Raw genomic sequence first — 19,564 nt, forward strand, 5'->3', positions numbered from 1 at the left:
AATAAACATGGACGTGATCCACGAAGCAGTTAAGAAATACGACAAGAACTTGGTTTTAAAAGATAAACAGAGGGAGGCATTGACCTACGTGGTTAAGAGCAAATGTGATCTTGTCGTTAGCCTTCCCGTTGGGTATGGTAAAAGTGTTATTTTCTATCTTTTACCCTTAATATTCGAAGAGACCAGAGAAAATCCGGTAGTGTTGGTTATTTCACCACTCAACATTATTCAGAAAGATCAATTATCTGTGTTGAAAGAGCACGGCATCAGTTCATGCAGACTTGATATTGTAGCTAATGTTGTTCATGGTTTGGAAGATGATAAAGAGACTGAATACATGTGCAAATCTGATGAAAACTTCGAAGATGTAAAGCATGGAAAGTTTCAAATCGTATTTTGTCACCCTGAAGCGTTATTCAACACCAACAAAGGGAGAGAGCTGTTAAATGGTGTTTTTAACCAGCATGTTGTATCTGTTGTTATAGACGAGTGCCACATCATTGAGAAATGGTAACTATTTTAGATCTTAGACCCTGTTATGTAATTATTTATTGATTCAAGAAAAACCTTTTGAATAATATTAAGCTGCAGTATATTGGTGTAATAGATTTAATGAGCTAGGCCTATATACATCTGTTTAATCTCATTGAGATTTATCAAAGCTAAATAATTTTTATTAAAGTCTTTTCGAAAAGCCATTCAGTATGTATTAGGCCTAACACATGGGCGTCCGAAGCAAATTGAAAGTGTGTGTGGGGGGGGGGGGGGGGCTAAACCATCAACAAAGGTAAATCCCAATTGTCAATGCCTATATAATATCTATTTTTCCAAAAAAAAAAGGGGGGGGGGGTAAAAGGGAGTATAAGCCCTTGTTTCTTTGAATATGAACATAACGCAAAGTGAGACAGAGGCAGAAGACGGACATGACAAACATATGCCCCGGCCATATTCATTGAGGGGGGGATAAAAAATGAAACATTGTTTGTAAAAGTGAAAACTATCATGCCAAGTCACAGAAGAAAAATTGATTTGTCTGTCTGTCTGTTCTGTCAATTGTGTTCTCTAACCTACATTTTTTTGCTCTCTTTTCTTAAACCACTGAAAGTTTGGTTCATTGGCATCAAATAACATTTTTATGTATACCTATTTTTTTATGTGTTTTATTTCCCTTTCTTTTTTTTTCAGGGGAGAAGAGTTCAGGTTAGCTTTCAAGGCATTACCAACTTTAAAGGCCTTTTTCCCTGATGTTACGTTCTTGGCATTGAGTGGAACTCTTACAATTACACAGAAACAAGATTTGCCAAAAATGCTAGGACTTAATAATTTCAAAATAATCGAATGTAGTCCCGATAAGCCAAACATTTATCTAGAGAAATTTAAGAAGGAACATGCCTCCGACGTAGAAGAGGAGTATGAAAACATTGTCAACTCTCTCTGCGACAAACTTTTTGTAGAAAGAAAGAATTTCCCAGTTACTTTAATCTATGTCCCTGTGTATTACATGAGTAGGGCAATTATGTATTTAAACAATTTATTCAAACCTAGCAACATTAACGATGCTATTTACAGTGCTATTTGTTCTGGTCAGGATCAGTATGTGATAGACCGAACCATGCAAGAACTTAAGAAAGAACATTCACTGATAAGACTTGTTCTAACTACTTCCATCTTGGGAATGGGGTTTGATCCAGAAAATGTTACACATGTTGTTCATTCATGTCCCCCAAGGAACATTTCACAGTATTTTCAAGAAGTTGGTCGAGCAGGACGCAGGGGTCAACCGTCCGTGGCATCACTTTATTACTCTGCAAGAAACATTGCAAGAAACCTCCCTGGCATAACTGAGGACATCATTCAATATTGTAAAAATGACACTTCTTGTTTAAGAAACTGCATTCTTTCAGTTTTTGGGTTTCAAAAAAATTCAGATATTGTTGATTGTAAATGCTGTTGTATTTGCAAGAAAAATTGTAATTGTGATGATTGTTTAATAGCAAATATTGTCATAACTGATTCATATTGATTTTTAAATACATGACATTATATAAAACTTGAGAACATTGAATTTGCTCAAATAAAATATTGTTATAACTCATTCACCAAATCTACTCCACTTCTGAATCATTATCATTTTCATCAATATTTACATGAAGACCTTTTGTGAGACGAGAGATAATTTGATTTATTCTAGCATGCATGTCTGGTAGTTTTTCAAATGTTACAGGAACACTGTCAATGTTACTGAAGCCTGGACACTTCCTTCCTGGTGTAAAACGGAAAGGTCTAAGTCTTCGTAATGTTCGTGACACTAGTTTTTGGTCTGATTCATTTAAAGGTTTACTGTGACTTCCAGATTTTGGTTTGATGTTCAGACTCTCATCAAACTTCTCACAGATATTTGAAATAGTTTCTGCAGCACCTGTAACTCTTTTAATTGCATTTTCACTTTTGTTTGCTCCTAAAGATTTAATCAGCATTTTCTGATTGCAGACTGAGTGTTCCTGAGTCAGATCACTCTCAACATTTTGCCCTTGACCACCATTAATGTTTACATAAGATCCCTCAAGAACGCGCATTCTTTGCAAAGGGCTCAAGAGGTACTTGCACTTCAACACATAGTCAATATTTTCAACTAAGTATTTACTAAGTTTAGAGTGAGAGAAAAAGAAGGGTAGTGAGTACTGACAGTTCAAGATTGTCCTATTCAAGTCTCCTTCTTTTGCAGTATCATGTAATTCATTTAGGTGCAAGTACCATTGGCAGAGCTGTACTGAATAATTATACAGCTCATCACTTTGCTTGTTTGTAGGAACCAACTCTATTTGTATATTTTGACCTTCACGTGTAATGATGCAAATTTTGTCAGCTTCATCCTTTTTAGGAGTAGGACAGTCTACTTGACCATAACCATAGTGTTTCATGAACTCTTGAATTAGTTTCATTAAGTTGTCTCTCTGATTCTCTGGGTCATCAACGTCCTTTGTCATGGGATGTGTTGGTTGGCTATCAAAAGACTCCATGTTGAGAAATTCAAGAAACTGTTCTTGGACCATGCATTCTCCAACAAGCATCAAAAGTTCGAAATGTGGCTTAAACCTTCCCTTTACTTTTCCATTCACATCTGTTCTGTGAAGAATGGTCTTGAAGTGGGCAAGAGTTCCCTGGCTTGAGGAATGTTTTTCTCCAAAAAACTTTTTGTAACATTTCTGAAAAATAAACAAAATTTACTAAATATACATGGTAATTTTAGTCTCTTGAGTGTTATCCCTTGTACCCTCTCTGTGTCCATTAATAAATATAGTTAAAAGTATGTTCATACAGTTCATATGTATTTTTCCTACCCTCTTATAATGAACTACCTGTATATGTAGTGGTGAACTGAGGACACAGAGAGGGTATACAAGGGATAGCGCTTAAGAGACAGCCAACAAATAAAGTCAATTACACTGGTTGATTGTTGGCATGTGCCCCCTCCCAATTTGCAATTTTTAAAGATTAAAGACAAATAAAATATGCAATCTATTATGCTAAATAATATTAAAAATTTACCATATTAAGAATTTTGTAGATTAAAAACAAAACAAAAAGGGGGCCTATTAAAGCTCTTAATATATCTTTTAAAATGTTTCCAAACTTCTGATGATTACAATCTCTTGAATACAGATGTCTCGTAAATACACAGAAAAGAAATTTTTAATTCACCTCTAGAAAATCTTGCTTTGAATGCCACATCTCACATACAATTGGATGTAAATCGTCATATCGCCTCTCTGGAGTGACAGCTAATGATCGTATGTTTTTGGCCTCCTGAAGTCGCACACGAGTCAGCTGATCACCACCTACAGGTACCCCATACCTTCTTAGCGCATCTATGTTTCCTGAAGCAAATTTGAAAATTCATCAATCTAATGTAATGCATTACATGTAATTCAAGTCTGGTGAAAGTACAAATATCGCATACATTAGTAATCAGCACTATATTGCATTATTAAAAAGATAATGAAAACAAGATTTACCAAATGCATTTTCAAACAGTCTGGTTAGCTGATTCTCATAGCTGTCCATTATTCCCATACAATCCTCATGTTTGGATTCATTGAAGAACATAATTGGAAGTGGAAAAACTTCAGATCTTGTGGACATCTTCTGGCTGTATTCATGGGGAATATGAACTGGAATTTGCTTCTTCAGGTTTTCAAAGGCAGGAATTTTACACAAAATTCTTGCTAGGAGAACACTACATGCACTCAAAAACTTGGCCTTCTCCATACCAGTCATTAATAAATGTTCACTTTTAAGCTGCTCTACATTTGTACCTGGAGGAGTGTTGGGCATGTCTATAGTAGCAATCCTACTGAAGATGATGTTACTGGCAAACAAATGTAAATCTTTATTCCTTCTCTCCCTATTTAATGAACTGGTCCTCACATACACATCAACATTGTCTCCTAAAATTAAATTAAAATATTTATAAGCTACTCTGTTCCCTGCAACAAACTTACTTCTGAATATTATGATTATATATTTCCAGTTGTACTATAGATAATATAATTTTAGGCCTAAAATAATGAGGTTTGCATTTAACACTGAACAGATAGTCATACAGGTAAACATGTCATTTGTCAACTTAGGGTATAAAATTGAATGCACAAAACTGATAAACATGCCTGTAATTTTCATTAAAGGGTTCAACTTTATGGTGTCCACAATATTCTTCTCTGCCTTTTTGTGAATGTCCTCTTGTAATGATACTCGGACTGACCATGAAAGTAACAACCCTAAATGGTTCAGTCTGGTTTGGGCCTGTATAGGTTTTAAAAAAATCATACACTTTATAATACATGTACTAGTATGTAATAACTAACTCAATTACATGCTAGATAGATGATCTAATGGAGTGAAATTAAAATTATCTGCTTTTTACTTTCAGATCAGTTGAGCTAAAAAGCACCAAAGTGAAAGTTGTAATTTTAATTCTTGGTTGAAAAGCCTATATACTCAAAACAATAACTTTTATTTGTATATGAGTCAATAGAAAAACAGCTTATTGACTTACATGTTTTTCTTCATTTTCAATGGCAGAGGATAAACAATTCAAGAAAACTGAAATAACAGAAAACAACAACAGAGACAGTGTTAATAGCAATACTAAACAACTCAATATATACTCTAAATCACTTTTTTTAATATGTGAGGATTTTATGTTGATGTAGTAATGTGATCCAGAGTGAGACAATGTACTCATGAAAATAATGAATATAAATGTAGACTATATATGTATTGAAGACAATGAAGTTTTTAATTTAAGTTTTTCATTACTTTGAAACCAAATGAATGATTTTAAAAAATAGTGTCATAAGTGATCTACACTAGGTGGCACAATGTATTTGTCATGAAAGCTCATGAATGTTATGGATTTTGTCTGTGTTATATTGCTACTACACTGTATTTAACATTATAACAGTGAACATGGTTAGTAATGAAATAGAATTTAAATATTCAAATAAAAATCTCAAAATCCATAAAAATACATCACTCTTGGACAAAAAAAATGAACTGAACCTCTAAATTTACAAGAATGGGATTAAAATTGATAATTAAAAGTTGAATACTGAAAATAATTATTATATAACAAACCCTCTCATCTAAGCCTCCTTTTATAGCAATGATTGATGTTAATCTGTGAAATGCTGAAAGGTTGTCGTATTTGTTTTTCATCAGAATGCTGTAAGATGCAGCTAATGCTGGAATGATTGTTTCCTTTATCACATTACTGGCAGGGACTGCTACAGCTAACATGGCCTTTACTAATAATGGTACCCTGAAAAAAATATTTAATCATTTTCATGTTTGAAGATATTGTCTCAATCACTCAAGTGTTGAAAAATGATATTCTTGTTAGATACTGGACGCATCACAGATGAGTAGATATAGCTAGAAATCTCCAATTTTCAAAGTGCTTGCATGGACTGACGAGTTAGTGACACAAAAATTTATGAGCAAAAATTGCACACCATGCAGTTATGTTACAAAGGTAGCAAGCACACTGCATAGAGTATGTAAGGAGAGTGCGTTTCAGGAATAATATGAACTGAAAGAAACAGATCAGAGGTTTTCTACAAGGACAAGAACAGTTCAGAATAGGTGCTTCATTTCTGACACTTAAATGATGTGTAACACTGATTTAAGGACAGATGATACATCATTTTTTTTCTTTGGAGGAGACTTAAAATCATGTCACACGTTTAGGTTTAAAAATGAAACAGACTTACTTAATACTTCAATGAAATTATAAATACAGACAAATCACACTCAGTAGAGGTTTACAGGTGAAAACAAATTTCAGTATATGATATATGAGTATTTGATATATTGTTGTAATGTAATCAATTTAACATATGTGAACCGACATAAACATTTAAATAAAATAAATACCGTATTTAAAATGAGTAGTATATTGAAACAAACATGAAAATATACACACCTATTGATCATCTCCTCCACAATCTCCTCTGTAAAATTACCAACATGGTCTTCCAACTTGGAAACATCCCTGTATTTATACAATACCGACCCAAAAGTTGCTGTTCTGGACGTAAGTGTAGATGAAAGAGACCGTAATTCACAGAGCATCTCATGTGAAGAAATGTCAGAGAAAATGTTTGACAATTTCTCCAGAGTCTTCTTACTCCCTGGGTTGTCTAATGCTTTGGTCTGCTTTGCCATGCTGTACCTGTGTTTATTATTACAATTTTTGTTTTAAAAACCTATTTTGATTACATTAATTGAGTACACAAATGTCATACATAACTGAAATCAGTAATATACTGTAATAAACTATATAAGGCCAAATTAATTGTGTAAAAATGTGTACCTGTTTATACTGTCTTTGAGTTAATTTTATTGTTATATATTGCTATACATATTCAAAGTTAAATAATTCTACTATTCCTTCCTTGCAGGATCCGCAGACTAATACCATCTTGCTAATAAAAATAAATAAATTAAGAAACAGTCACATGTACATACCCATGGTCATTCATTATCGGTAAGTCTGGCTCAACTTTTGGACCATCTGGTACAGGTTCATCAGGTTCCAGTTTTAACTGCTTTCTACTCTTCGAGTTGACACCCGAAATATCCTTGGGCGCCACAGGATTGGGGGTTTTGGGGGTCAAAGGCGAGGAAGCGCATCTTTTCACTCTAACTGATCCTTCTTCCAAATATTTTGAAGTACAATTTCTTATATCTTGTAAATAGCCGTGTACGTTTGTGATTTTTGAATAACAGTTTCTGCATACAGTTGTTGGAATTACACAGAGTTTGTTTATATAATTAACGTTATCGAGGAGAAGTGTAAGTTTACTTATAAAATTATCTTCTTTTGCTTTCTTGCTGTCTAAACTATAATTTCTTGAGTTCTTGTTTCTACAAATAAAACAAACAACTTCCCGTTTCACCGGTGTCACCATCTTTTATATCATGTGACTTTTTGAAAGTCACGTGGATCGAAAGTAGTCCCAACATTAAGTGAGCCAATAACAGAGGTGAATGTATGAGCCGATGGTAGAGAGTGACTGTACACATGTATATAAGTTCTACTTTCACTTTCTAAATGTAATCTCCCTTTGACAGCATACTGTATCATCATCTTTTAATATTTAAATAAGCTTATCATCGTTACCTATCCTATCGCATTTGTAAAGTTTCTGTCTTTTAGTTGCAAAAGTTATTTTTTTCATTTGTCAGACTGCATGCACTGTTGAGTTGACCCCATATTGACCCTGTATAAACAATTTCTTATCAAATTTGTGTATTTCATATGTAAGTAAGTGTAGACACTTATATTTTTTATATGAGTAATAATAGGAAGGAAGGAGTATTTCTTTCTTAATGTATTATAATGCATCAAATACAATGTAGGTCATGACCTTATGGGACTGTTCTGACCCCACGAAACAGGAAAATACAAAATATCTTCTAAAGTCATTATGATGCATCAACTGGTGTAAAGTACATTAATGACCCCCAGGTGTTGTCTTTAACCCCCCCCCCCCCCCCCGCCTTTATGAAATAGGAAATGATATGATACACTGTATATTTTGTTAACTTCTGAGATCTGAGATCCTCATCCCTAAACCGTTTAATTTATTTTTGCTCTTTGTGTCATTGCGCGTAAAATTGTATTGTAAGATAATGCCCCCTTGGAGACAACCTGACATTTTAGAACTAGAAATAATAATGTATTTTATCTTATTCATATGTTATACAGTAGTGTTTGATCCATGTGGGTAATTCCTAGCCTAATGATGTCACTGCTTTGTTTAGGAGACTTTACAATTGCCCCAAATAGGTGAATACACATGGCAGTGATGCATATAACATTTTGTTTATAAATCTTAAAAATTGAATTAAGCAATTTCCAAAATGTTAATGTGAATCACGAGAGAAAAAGCAATCAAGAAATGATTTAAAATTTGCTACTGTACACATGTAAGAATGTATTAAGAAGACTGAATCTTTATAAGCAGGTTAGATTGGGGGGGGATGAATGTGGAGTATAAACATTTATAATTTGAATCATTTATTGTTAATAATTAATTTTAACTTGTCAATGAATACTACTTATTGATCCCAAGGTAGAAATATGACCTCTGATCGTATCTCAATAGATCATTTGTCAATTATGCAAGGTGTAATGTAATTTTTTTTAAGAATAACATTTTTTACCAGTTTATAAAAGTTTTTAGACACCCAAATTATATTTTGATTTTAAAAGTTTATTCGTCAAGGAAGGGGGGGGGGGGGAGAACAGTTTATATTTGAGTTTGTTTGGGAGTGGGGGTACCAAGTCATATATTTGACAATTTTTTAATGTAATTTAAAATAAGACTAAGCCATACTACAGTCATGAACATGAATAGTATAGAACAAAACACAAACTAATACATGAACATGTATATATACATAGGAAGTATTACAAAACAGATGATTGATCTATATCTGGGTTCTTAAATTGAATCATATATCATGTACATATTGTATTATTTTTTCTTTGTTCAAGGCATTTAAGATGGTATGTAGGTCATGATCCCAAGTGCTCTTCCTGAAATTATCAAATATCATAAAAACCATTGAGATCCCCACCTTAATCCAAAGATATTATTCCTCCTTAGGTCATGCAGGCGCATCAGATCATTATGGCATGTAAGTCATGACCCTAAGGGGTCATCCTGACCCCCTTAGAATCAGAAATTGTCAATTATCTTTAAATTATTGATGTTTGATGATCCTATCTCTATTTAATTTTTATTAATTATTAAGTCTCCTGAATGAAGTTTGGAGACTTATTGTTTTTGTACGGTTCTTAATACATGTATATATTCTTCATCTTCTTTTTCTTCTTTCCCGCTCTGAACTTGTTTCTCAGAGATGGCTGAACATAATTGTACAAAACTCTAGGATATGATAGGCCTGCAAATCTAGTTGTGCACCCTGGTTTGATTTTTCTCATTTTGGGTTAGACAACCACTTTTCGGGGGAGGGGGGGGGGGGAGGGGGGTGTCAAAAGGGTGTGGGGTCTAACATTGAACCTTGTAGGAAGAATCATAAACTCTATTGTAAATGGTAACTTGAAAACGGACAAAGATAATAATATAGGGTTTTCATAATCATGTATTGGCTGTTACTGGCAATATATAGGGTTTATTAGATCTGACCCCTGGGGTCATCCCCACCCCCAAGGAATTTGAAATTACCATATATCTCAGAAACTGTTATAATCATGACCCCTAAACCATATATATTCATGTTTCTGATGTCAAGGGGCATCAAATGTTATGTAGATCATGGGCCCTGTGGGTGGTCCTGACGCCCTCAAACAGCAAGTCCCTTAATATCTTCAAAACAGTTGAGATCCCCACCCTTAAACCATATATATTCTTGTTCCTTGTGTCAAGGGGCATCAAACGGTATGTAGGTCATGGGCCCCGGGGGTGGTCATGACCCCCCTTGAACAGAAAGTGCACGAATATCTCGAAAACGGTTAAGATCCCCACCCCTTAACCATATATATTCTTGATCCTTAAAGGGCATCAAAAGGTATGTACCGGTAGGTAATGGGCCTCAGGGTTAAATTTAATTTTTCAAAACCGTAATGCACATCTATGGAACAGTTCCTTTCATATCCCAAGATATGATGTGTCTATCCATTAAATCGTAAAAGGAGTTCTAGGATCTATGTTTTTTTTAAAGTGATAAACGTCAATTTTCTGCTACATTTTGACTCCCTGGATGAAATTTAAATTTTGAAAACCTTACTGCACATCTATAGAACAGTCCCTATCATATCCCAAGATATGATTGTCTATCCATTAAATCATAAGAGGAGCTCTTGGATCAATGTTTGTTTTTTTAGTGATAAACGTCAATTTTCTGCTACTATTTGACTCCCAGGATGAAATTTAAATTTTAAAAACCTTATTGCACATCTATAGGACAGCCCCAATTATATCCCAAGAGATGACGTAGCTACTCCAAAAGTTGTAAGAGGAGTTCTGGGAACCATATTTTTTTTGCCATTTGTCATTTTTTGTTGCCCACTGATCCCCTTAATTAAAAAAAAAATTCTGGAACTTGATCATGCCTCAATATGACACCCCCAATCATATGCTAGAAGATCATTTGGGTACTGCTTAAAAAAAATGACGTTTTTTAAACCAGTTTTTTTGTAAAAAAACGTCATTTTTTAGCCATTAAATGACCCCCAGGACAAAATTGAAAATTCCGAAACTTTATTGCGCATCTATAGGATACCCTAAAACATATTCCAAAAGATGATTTGTCTTCTTTTGAAAATGTAGGAGGAGTTCGAGGAAGAAGGTTTTTTTGTGAAAAAACGTCATTTTTTACCAATTATTTGACCCCCAGGACTAACAGAGAATTTTTGAAACTTTTTTACAAAACAACATGATACCCCAAATCAAACTCCAAGAGTTCAGTTTGCTGGTTTATAAGATGTAAGAGCAGTTTGAGAAAGTAAAACGTGACAGGCGGACGGACGGACGGACGGACGGACGGACGGAACAGGGTAACAACAATATACCCGAACTTTCTTTAGAAAGTGCGGGTATAATTATAAAAGAAACCAATATTTTGTACGTATAAGTAGACTTTTTACTTACCGGTGGCAGTATTGACTTTACAAAAATAAAAGAAAACTGATTTCCACTTCTTACTTCCAAGAAGGTTGCGATGAATATATCAGGTAAAGAAAGTTTCTCTAACTTATACAGTTCGAATCCCCATAGTGATTCTTGAATAGCAAGTTTTCATTTGGCTTTTTTCTTACTACGTCATTTTAAACGTTTTACCATTCGAGCATGCTATGATTTTCAATAAGGAAATTCCTAACATTTCATAATAATTTTTTCAAAGATTTTTTGTTTTTGTTTACAGTTAAGATATATTTCCTGGGTAAGTTCTCAAATTTTTACTGAATATTTTATGTTAAATTGATTTATAACAATCTTGTTCATTAAGAGTAATGAAAATGATTAATATCAATCAACAGTACTGAATATAAAAAAATGACCAAAAAAACCCCCAGACGTAATAAGTATAATTGGGATTTATATAACATATTTTCTTCCAATCGCAGCTTCAACTAATTTACCCCCCCCCCCCCCCCACCCCTTTCACCTTCTTTCTTTTCTTTGCATATGATCTGCATAAATATATTTTTACATAATTATTTATCTTTTCCTATATTGTTACGGTCGACTATTATTATTACCTGAATGCTTTTAAAACTCTTTAATACGTTTTACATGTATTATTTAAGTCGAGCGATCATGAACCAGTTAGCAGGGAATATCTTGTTACCTTAAGTTTAATTTTTTTATTCGTTTATATATGGAGGTTCGCTAATCTTTTTCGTCACGGAAAAAACTGATGTTTGTGATTGCAATAAGACCAGTGAACTTTTTTCTCAATCACATGATAAATGCTTGATATCATTTAAATGTTAATGACCAAATATTAAATGATGTAGCATTTAAATACTTTTAAAAGTGGTATTTCTGTCCTATGTTTTATTGTTTTTTTGTTGGTTTTTTTTCGGATCTCTTTTCACTCAGTTTCGTTTTGTATGTCAGTTAACTCCGAGATCTACCCATTCTGTCAGGATGATCTTTTTTTAAAGATAGGTGTCCTTTTAATCGTATTTTACTACGCTCGGTTATTCCTTTTGTTCCCTTGTACACAATACGCATTGTGATTGGGGATCCTAGCTATTGGGTCGGGTAACCATCCCAAAATTTAGGTCAACCACCTATTCCCCAAATCAATGCCTATTGTTTTTCCATTGTTCTTTTTAAACAACATGTCTCATTGATTTCCGGGTTCTTGTTGTCATTGTTATGACGTCGATAGTGTTGTCATGGTTATGGATGACGTCAGTGGCTCCTCAAGGATGCTTGAGGAGCCTGTAGTAAGTATCTGGCCCAGAACTCTGGTTTTTCTCACTACTGACGTTTTTGGTTATCTAATTACCTTATCAATTTTGTTGTGACTTAATATATATACATAATTATATTATGAGATAATTCGTTAGTCATTCCCGGTACTAATAGTCTTGTGTTTTTGCTTTCTTTTAAATGTACTCGTATATAGGATAAATTTATGTTTTACTGAAAAAAATATATTCCTTCCCATGTGAAAGTACAACAATTTTAGATTTGCTTGTACACCATTGTTAACTATTTAAATGTCAAGTGTATAAATGTAAACTGCCATTTTATCCACTGACCATTATTTATGTTGTGTACACATATATTGTATTATATCTTTGTATTGGGCGAGAGCGGTCTAAGTTAAGGAACTTGTGCCCAATCCCAATTGTATTCTTGTACAATAAAAATACATTCAAATCAAATCAACAATTATGATGGTGTTGACACCCACAAAATTTTATATGATAGTTTATGTCACTTGATGGATTGAAATTCATGAGGAAGGCATTACTTTCCTGGCAGGAAAAATATTTTTTATTGATTAAAATCTAATATCTTTATTACGCGTTAGAATTGGACTTTATAATTAACAGCATAAAGGTAACTTTTGTAAGTTTTCTTAATAGCTTTAAAAATAGGGATGGGGTGCAGGGGGGGGGGGGGTGACAGGTACTGTGCACCTACTACGACCAAGTCATACATGCATAGTTTTATATGCCGTACTTTAACGATCCGCCCAATTTGCACGTTAATGGTGATTTGCAGTTATTGACGTCGAATGCAAGAAACAAGTGGGATCTCTATACTGCATTTGTGCATGTCAAACCAAAAATTTATCTTAAGTTGACATTTGTTATTGTTTGATGTTACATTTCTCCTTGCTTGGAATACATGTAAGTACGTAAAGTTTGAAATATTTTATCGCGACCAAGAAACACAGCGATGTAAAATGAACGTCCACACCTGTGAGACCATTTAAACAAAAACATTTAGGGTATTCTTTTATGAATACTATACTTAGGAATATTTAATATTCATAGGGGTCAGAACCGGGGGGGGGGGGGGGGGGGGGCTAGGGGTGGCTTAGGCCCCCCTCCCCATTTTTTGTTGCAAAGTTAGACCAAACTATTTGGCACATATCACCTTAGAGGGTTCACCCCCCGCTTTTTCTTGCAGGAAGGATAATTGTTCCTAAATTAACATGAAAAAATATGGAGATGTTGGAGTCATAAGTATGCAAGCCCCCCCCCCCCCCCCCCCCCCCCCCCTGGATTAGGATTTTCATGGATTTGGGAATAAGGTTTTTTGTTTTGTTTTGTTTTTTGGCTTGTCATGATTTCTGAGGATTAGTCTAGCTCCCCCCCCCCCCCCCCCCCCCACACACTTTTAATTTGCTTCCGACGCCAATGATATTAGAATATTTCAAATGAATGAAGTGACGTCGGAAGCAAATTAAAAGGGGGGGGGGGGGCTAAAGCGCATTAATTACCCCCTCCCTCTCGCTATCTCTCTCTCTCTCTCATACATACATAAAGATCGGTAATACTCATTATAACCAATAAGCCTCCTCTGTTTTATAGGTAATGGGCGGTGTTGTACGGTTGTACGAAGCTGCACAAAATTTGGAGATTTTCTTTTATCTTGAATAGGTATGAAAACCTCTAGGGCATGTCATTTTCTACCTGGGTTTGTTAATCACTGTACACAGGAAATTATCGCGACTTATAATTAATATACGCAATAAAGAAAATGTGTACAAAAATAGTTTGCATTTGAATTTTTAAAAAGTAATTCGTGATGTTTGCATTTAATAACATGTACAATTTATCATGTTGTTTCGTGATGGAAATTAACTACCTCATTCCATTTCTTGTAAAGAAAAACACCTTACATGTAGATAATTGAGTGAAAGCAGTATATATTTTGTTATAAAAAACAACAACTTTAGATCTCTTTCTTCAGGGGCCACCAACCCACCGAAAATCAATGATGTGAAACGCTCTAGCGATATCTAGATATCTCATCCTGTTGATGTTAATTTTTGAAATCTTTAGGTTGAATAAGAGAACAACGCTAATTATTTTAATGTTATCAATCTAACTCTGGTGTCAACGTGAAACATATCATCGTGACCTTAAATTGCCATAAACTGCTTTGCGAATATTCTTTTATGATAAGTAACTGTTTTCCAGAACTTGTATTGTATCACTTATACAGAAAACTTTGCCCATGAACAAACATAAGATTTACAAAAAACAAATATAATTAATATACGTAAATATGTACTTATTGTTTTCTATAATACGATTGCAAACTAGCTGAGAGTTTGTTGAAACTCGATCGCGCGGACATAGATCAGCAAAAGCATTTCATCAATTTGATTTACCCGGCATGCAGTTTACGCACATTAGATAGAATAGTTTCAATACTTCTTCACAATTTGATAAGACTGAATAAAAAAAGAAAAGAAACTAGGCACGATCTCGTTGCAAGCAACGAGGAGGTCTTCCGTCTGATTTCAAAGGGCCACAGATGAAAGACTTTAGAGCCCTTTGGTCCCCTTATTGGAGGGGCCAGCCACTTTCTCTTGATATCAAATGAAAGGTCATTTAATTCTCAACACATTTTGCTCAACAACTGTTTAGAAATTCGTTACCGTTCTTGAGATATATGGAAAAGAACATTTTAGTGGCCGATCCCTTAACTCCTTATGGGGGCCGTTTAACGAAATTTTGAAAATTGCATATTATTTAGTACATCACTCTGAGCATCTTTTCTTTTATACTGCATTTTAAAATATTTTTTCTGAGATATGGATGATCCCAATTCTGGACTTCTGGTCCCAAAAAACCCCTAATTACGTAACAAATGATAAAATTATTACATTGCTTGGATACACAACTGTAAAATAAACATATTTGCTTCTATAACCGTTCACAAAATATCCCCCAGTAAAGGGCTACAGATGAAAGACTTTAGAGCCCTTTGGTCGCCTAATTGGAGGGGCCAGCCCCTTTTTCTAGATATTAAATGAAAGGTCTTGAAAATATAAACTTTTTATGCATTATATGTGTTAACAAAATATTTTTCAGAAAAGAATTAACTAAGAAAACCATGAAAAATCACGACGTTTTTTTTGGTCCCAATTTTCGGGACTAGGCGAGCGTTAACGCCTTTTGAGCAAGAGAATGCCAAATATCACATCTACAATCTCTTGTCTACAATCCCTGAAAGTTTGAACTCAATATATTTTACCATTTAGGAGAAGATTTCTGGACAGGCCGACCCTCTGAAAATCGCTAAATCGTCATTTTCTCAAGAACTGAAATGACGTCATCAAAATAAAAAAATGTATATTAAGTTTGGAATAATATCTTTTAAATCTGAAAGTGTCACGAAAATCGGCTAAGCCATATCCGAGAAATCGCCTGCACAAATTTTGTAAAAAAAAATAATAATAGGGAAAAAGAAACCGAACGAAAACAATACGGTCCTCCGTTGGAAAACGGAAGACCTTAATTACAATTCGACTGCCGAGCATACTTATCAATTTTTACATGGCTATGTCATTTTGAATGGGTTGTAAAAATATATACATTTTAAACACACTCTATATAAATCTAACATTTTACAAATATTCATCGTATGTTATTCTAAATAGATAAAATTAATTAAAATGATATACATGTATTACCGTGTAGCTGGCAATTAATTTTTAGTCGTGGGAGATAACTCGCGTTTCAGTCCGATACTTTTGTTCACCTGTAATCTATCGTCAAGACCGCGGCGGTGTTAATTTGCTGGACAACTCTACCGCGGGGGTACGCAGTTTTACTTGAGACACCTGTTTTAAATGCGTTGCAATTTGGACCGCGGGGTGCGCGGATAATACGGGATCCGCGTTGATGGTATTGTACGTAAAGGTTGTAGGCATAGCAGCGAGAAAAGAGAAATATGGCAGACAGTGCATTTTACGAGTCTTGTTTAGCTTTAAACTAGATGCTGTCATGTGACATAAACAATGAAACCCACACCAAAGCGTTTGCTCCTAAATAACATCCCCTTGTACCTGTTTTTTTTTCAAAGAGAAGGCCACATGCAATAACCAGTGCCATTTATACTCACTGACAATAAATAATAAATATTTTGCATATATATATATATATATATATATATATATATATATATATATATATATATATATATATATATATATATATATATATATATTTAGAATAGCCGAGGCTGAAATGACGCATTATCCTATTTCTGGCACGAGAAGAGGAACTGAACTAATTACAGTTTCATTTATAGACGAGGTAAATGTTAATTATGCAGACTTGATGGTATTTATATTAAACTGATACATAATGGTATAATTTATGCTGTTGATTTGTCATATATAATTTATATAATTTCTAATGTCTAATTAACAAAGGTCCTTTGAATCTCCTTTTGTAAATTTAAAACCTTTCTACTAATATTTGTAAAACATAAGAGATGAATCAGTAAAGGACACACATTTTTAGTGCTTTAATGCAATGTTTGATTCTAATATGTCAGGAAATGCGTTTTGGTGGCTCTTCTTCTAAATTGATTATAAACTAAAATATCAGATGAGTAAACAGAGAATTATTTTACAAAATGTACTATATGCATGTGAATGTATAGGTCCAAACTGTAAGAGTTGAAATTCTTTGGGAAGTATCAGTAGATATATCTCACCAAAGAAAAATTGATTATTGTTTTTTTTAGATTGATTTATTATATAATGTGGTCAGTCAATGAAACATTAAAAAGTTAAGTACATTTAATATACATGATTGTATTTTATATTTAGTGAGTCAAACGTAAATTATCAAAAACCAGACTTGTGACACTACGAAATCTAATCACATTGTCTAAAACTAATTAAAAATTGTTTTTAAGGAACACTAGGCCGAGTAAGGATATCCTAATTATTATATATGAAAGAAAAGATGAAATCGTTCAGTAATATATACTTCAATGTGTTTATAAATCATGCAATCAAACATAGTCACATGCCAGAACACTTCAACAGAGTAATCTAGATCTTACTTTTCTAGTGACCTTAAGTGCAGCATGTGACATATACATGTATGTACTACCCTAATGTGTTTTTTGTTTAGAATGGAAAAGTTGGACCCCAAATAAAAGGGAATCTGTCCAAATTAAGAGAATTGGATCCTATATATCTAAGAGAGTGTGAATGCACACGAAAGGTAAAAAGCGTCACAAATATAAGTAAATTAACATTTTGATCGTAATTGTGGATAATGCAACTAACAGATTTTTTACTTTCAAAATAAATAATTTAGGCAAGATTCCATGTAACATTATGCTACCATGAATTTTGTGGGTGCTGCCTCAGGAAAACAGCTGCACTCGTTAGTTCCAAAAGCGACGAATCATTGGACGTTTTCTTATGTCCAATATGTACAAAGAAAGGATCGGAAGTTTGGAGTTTGATGACACGAAACGATGTATTTCAACTTATTTTTGAAAAGGTAGGATATAAAAACGTGGAATACGGAAAAATAAAATATAATGGTGTACTCATAAGAAAGGTCGTTTTCTTTTTGATAATTTTTTTGAAAATATTTCGAAAATGAATTTACAATAAATGTGTATCACTCTTAAAGCAATCTTGTAGCCATTTATATCAAAAGGCACACATCTATAAATACTAGGATATAAAATTAATTGATATTTAAATCTATTTCTACCTTTTTTCAATATAAATTTAGATACGTGATTGTTATCTGAACATTTTAAAACTTTCTACGTACAATAGTTGTTCACGTAAAGAAAATAGAATTTATGTATTTCCATCAATTAACCGATACAATACTATGATTTTCTTCTTTTAAGAACATATGCATGCGCTGTTTCCAAACAAAGGTACATTTTCTTCAGTAACATCCACAATTATAATTGAAGAATTGAAGATATCCACAGGACTTAACTCGAAAACATGCAATGAATCGCTGTTATAGATAATATATGAAAATATATATTGATGTAGGTATTTGGCGTAACAATATGCAATCATGGAATATGTTGCTATTGTATTCGAAAACTGGTGAATGACGTTACTACAGAGCAGTACCAGTGCCCATGGGACAGTTGTGATATGACGTATGACCTAACGAGTCTAACAGAAATGTATACAGCTTCTCTCCTAGAAATGGTAATTTTTTTCTATTTTACTCTCTCTTTCTTCGCATTGCCTGTTTTACTTTTTATCTTTACATTAAAATACGACATTAAGTTTAACCATTTGGTATGTAGTATCGAGCAGGAGGAGTTCGAGTGAACCATTTTTTGCATTAACTTTTTTCTTATGTTTTATATGGAAATATTTATCAAGCAATTTTTCTCAGTTTTTAGCTCACCTCAGTAGAATGCCCAAGTAACCTATTCTGATCAAAATTTGTCTCTTGGTTTTCATTAGAGTCGTTGCCATAAACGTTTCACCTTTTCATATTTTATCCCAAAACTAATGGGATAATTCATCTTAATTTGGCACAAATCGTTATTGGATGACAGAGATTCAAGTATGTTAAAAAATCGTCCATTTGACAAGAAAGGTGATACATTTTTAAATTTAAATTTATATTGATGTCTTTCACAAGGTTTTGTTACATACTACGTTGTAGATGTATTTCAATGCTCAGTTTCTTCATAGGCAATGTAACAATCCGTTTGTAATCTATACACCCCTTTTTTTTTATATATACTATACATGCAAGTATAGCTAAATGATAATAAACTTTTTTGTGAAAGTGTTTTTTTTTGGTAACTGAGAGTAAGAAAGGACAGAAAACATTTAGTGAAAAAAGGAGAAATACTGCAAAAAATAAAAACAAGACCAAAAATAAATTAAATAAATAAAAAAATTAACATGCACACTAAATTATAATTGAAAACTCAAAGTTTAGAACTTTTTCTATAAGTGATTTTATTTAGACAATCAACAGCATGAACACAATATTTAACATTTACATGTATATATTTAGTTATGGGATAGA

At 33.5% G+C, this 19,564-nt stretch overlaps 2 protein-coding genes and 1 pseudogene across 2 annotated transcripts; 2 read left to right on the top strand and 1 right to left on the bottom strand.

The window, feature by feature from the left end:
• On the top strand, nt 1-2,096 carry LOC128186292 (uncharacterized). The gene is made up of 2 exons (XM_052856085.1): nt 1-510; nt 1,186-2,096. The coding sequence occupies exons 1-2, from the start codon at nt 8-10 to the stop codon at nt 2,021-2,023; spliced, it is 1,341 nt and encodes a 446-aa protein (XP_052712045.1). The 5' UTR covers nt 1-7; the 3' UTR covers nt 2,024-2,096.
• LOC128186291 (uncharacterized) lies at nt 1,969-7,543 on the bottom strand. The gene is made up of 8 exons (XM_052856084.1): nt 7,030-7,543; nt 6,485-6,733; nt 5,638-5,821; nt 5,057-5,103; nt 4,668-4,803; nt 4,017-4,448; nt 3,703-3,878; nt 1,969-3,206 (listed from the first exon to the last, which is right to left on the bottom strand). The coding sequence occupies exons 5-8, from the start codon at nt 4,678-4,680 to the stop codon at nt 2,106-2,108; spliced, it is 1,722 nt and encodes a 573-aa protein (XP_052712044.1). The 5' UTR covers nt 4,681-4,803; nt 5,057-5,103; nt 5,638-5,821; nt 6,485-6,733; nt 7,030-7,543; the 3' UTR covers nt 1,969-2,105.
• Nucleotides 7,544-17,879: 10,336 nt separating this feature from the next.
• Nucleotides 17,880-19,564, top strand: part of LOC128185257 (ubiquitin carboxyl-terminal hydrolase 2-like) — a 118,986-nt pseudogene continuing 117,301 nt past the window's right edge.

The sequence above is a fragment of the Crassostrea angulata genome, chromosome 5 (assembly GCF_025612915.1).
Source record: "Crassostrea angulata isolate pt1a10 chromosome 5, ASM2561291v2, whole genome shotgun sequence".
Taxonomy (NCBI): domain Eukaryota; kingdom Metazoa; phylum Mollusca; class Bivalvia; order Ostreida; family Ostreidae; genus Magallana; species Magallana angulata.

Bases quoted from the DNA above. Each gene is read 5' to 3' on its own strand.
- LOC128186292 (XM_052856085.1), top strand. From the start codon at position 8: ATGGACGTGATCCACGAAGCAGTTAAGAAATACGACAAGAACTTGGTT. The intron at 511-1,185 runs GTAACTATTTTA...TTTTTTTTTCAG, and splicing joins TGCCACATCATTGAGAAATG to GGGAGAAGAGTTCAGGTTAG.
- LOC128186291 (XM_052856084.1), bottom strand. The intron at 3,879-4,016 runs GTAAATCTTGTT...AATTTGCTTCAG, and splicing joins ACTGTTTGAAAATGCATTTG to GAAACATAGATGCGCTAAGA. The intron at 3,207-3,702 runs GTGAATTAAAAA...TTTATTTTTCAG, and splicing joins CAAAGCAAGATTTTCTAGAG to AAATGTTACAAAAAGTTTTT.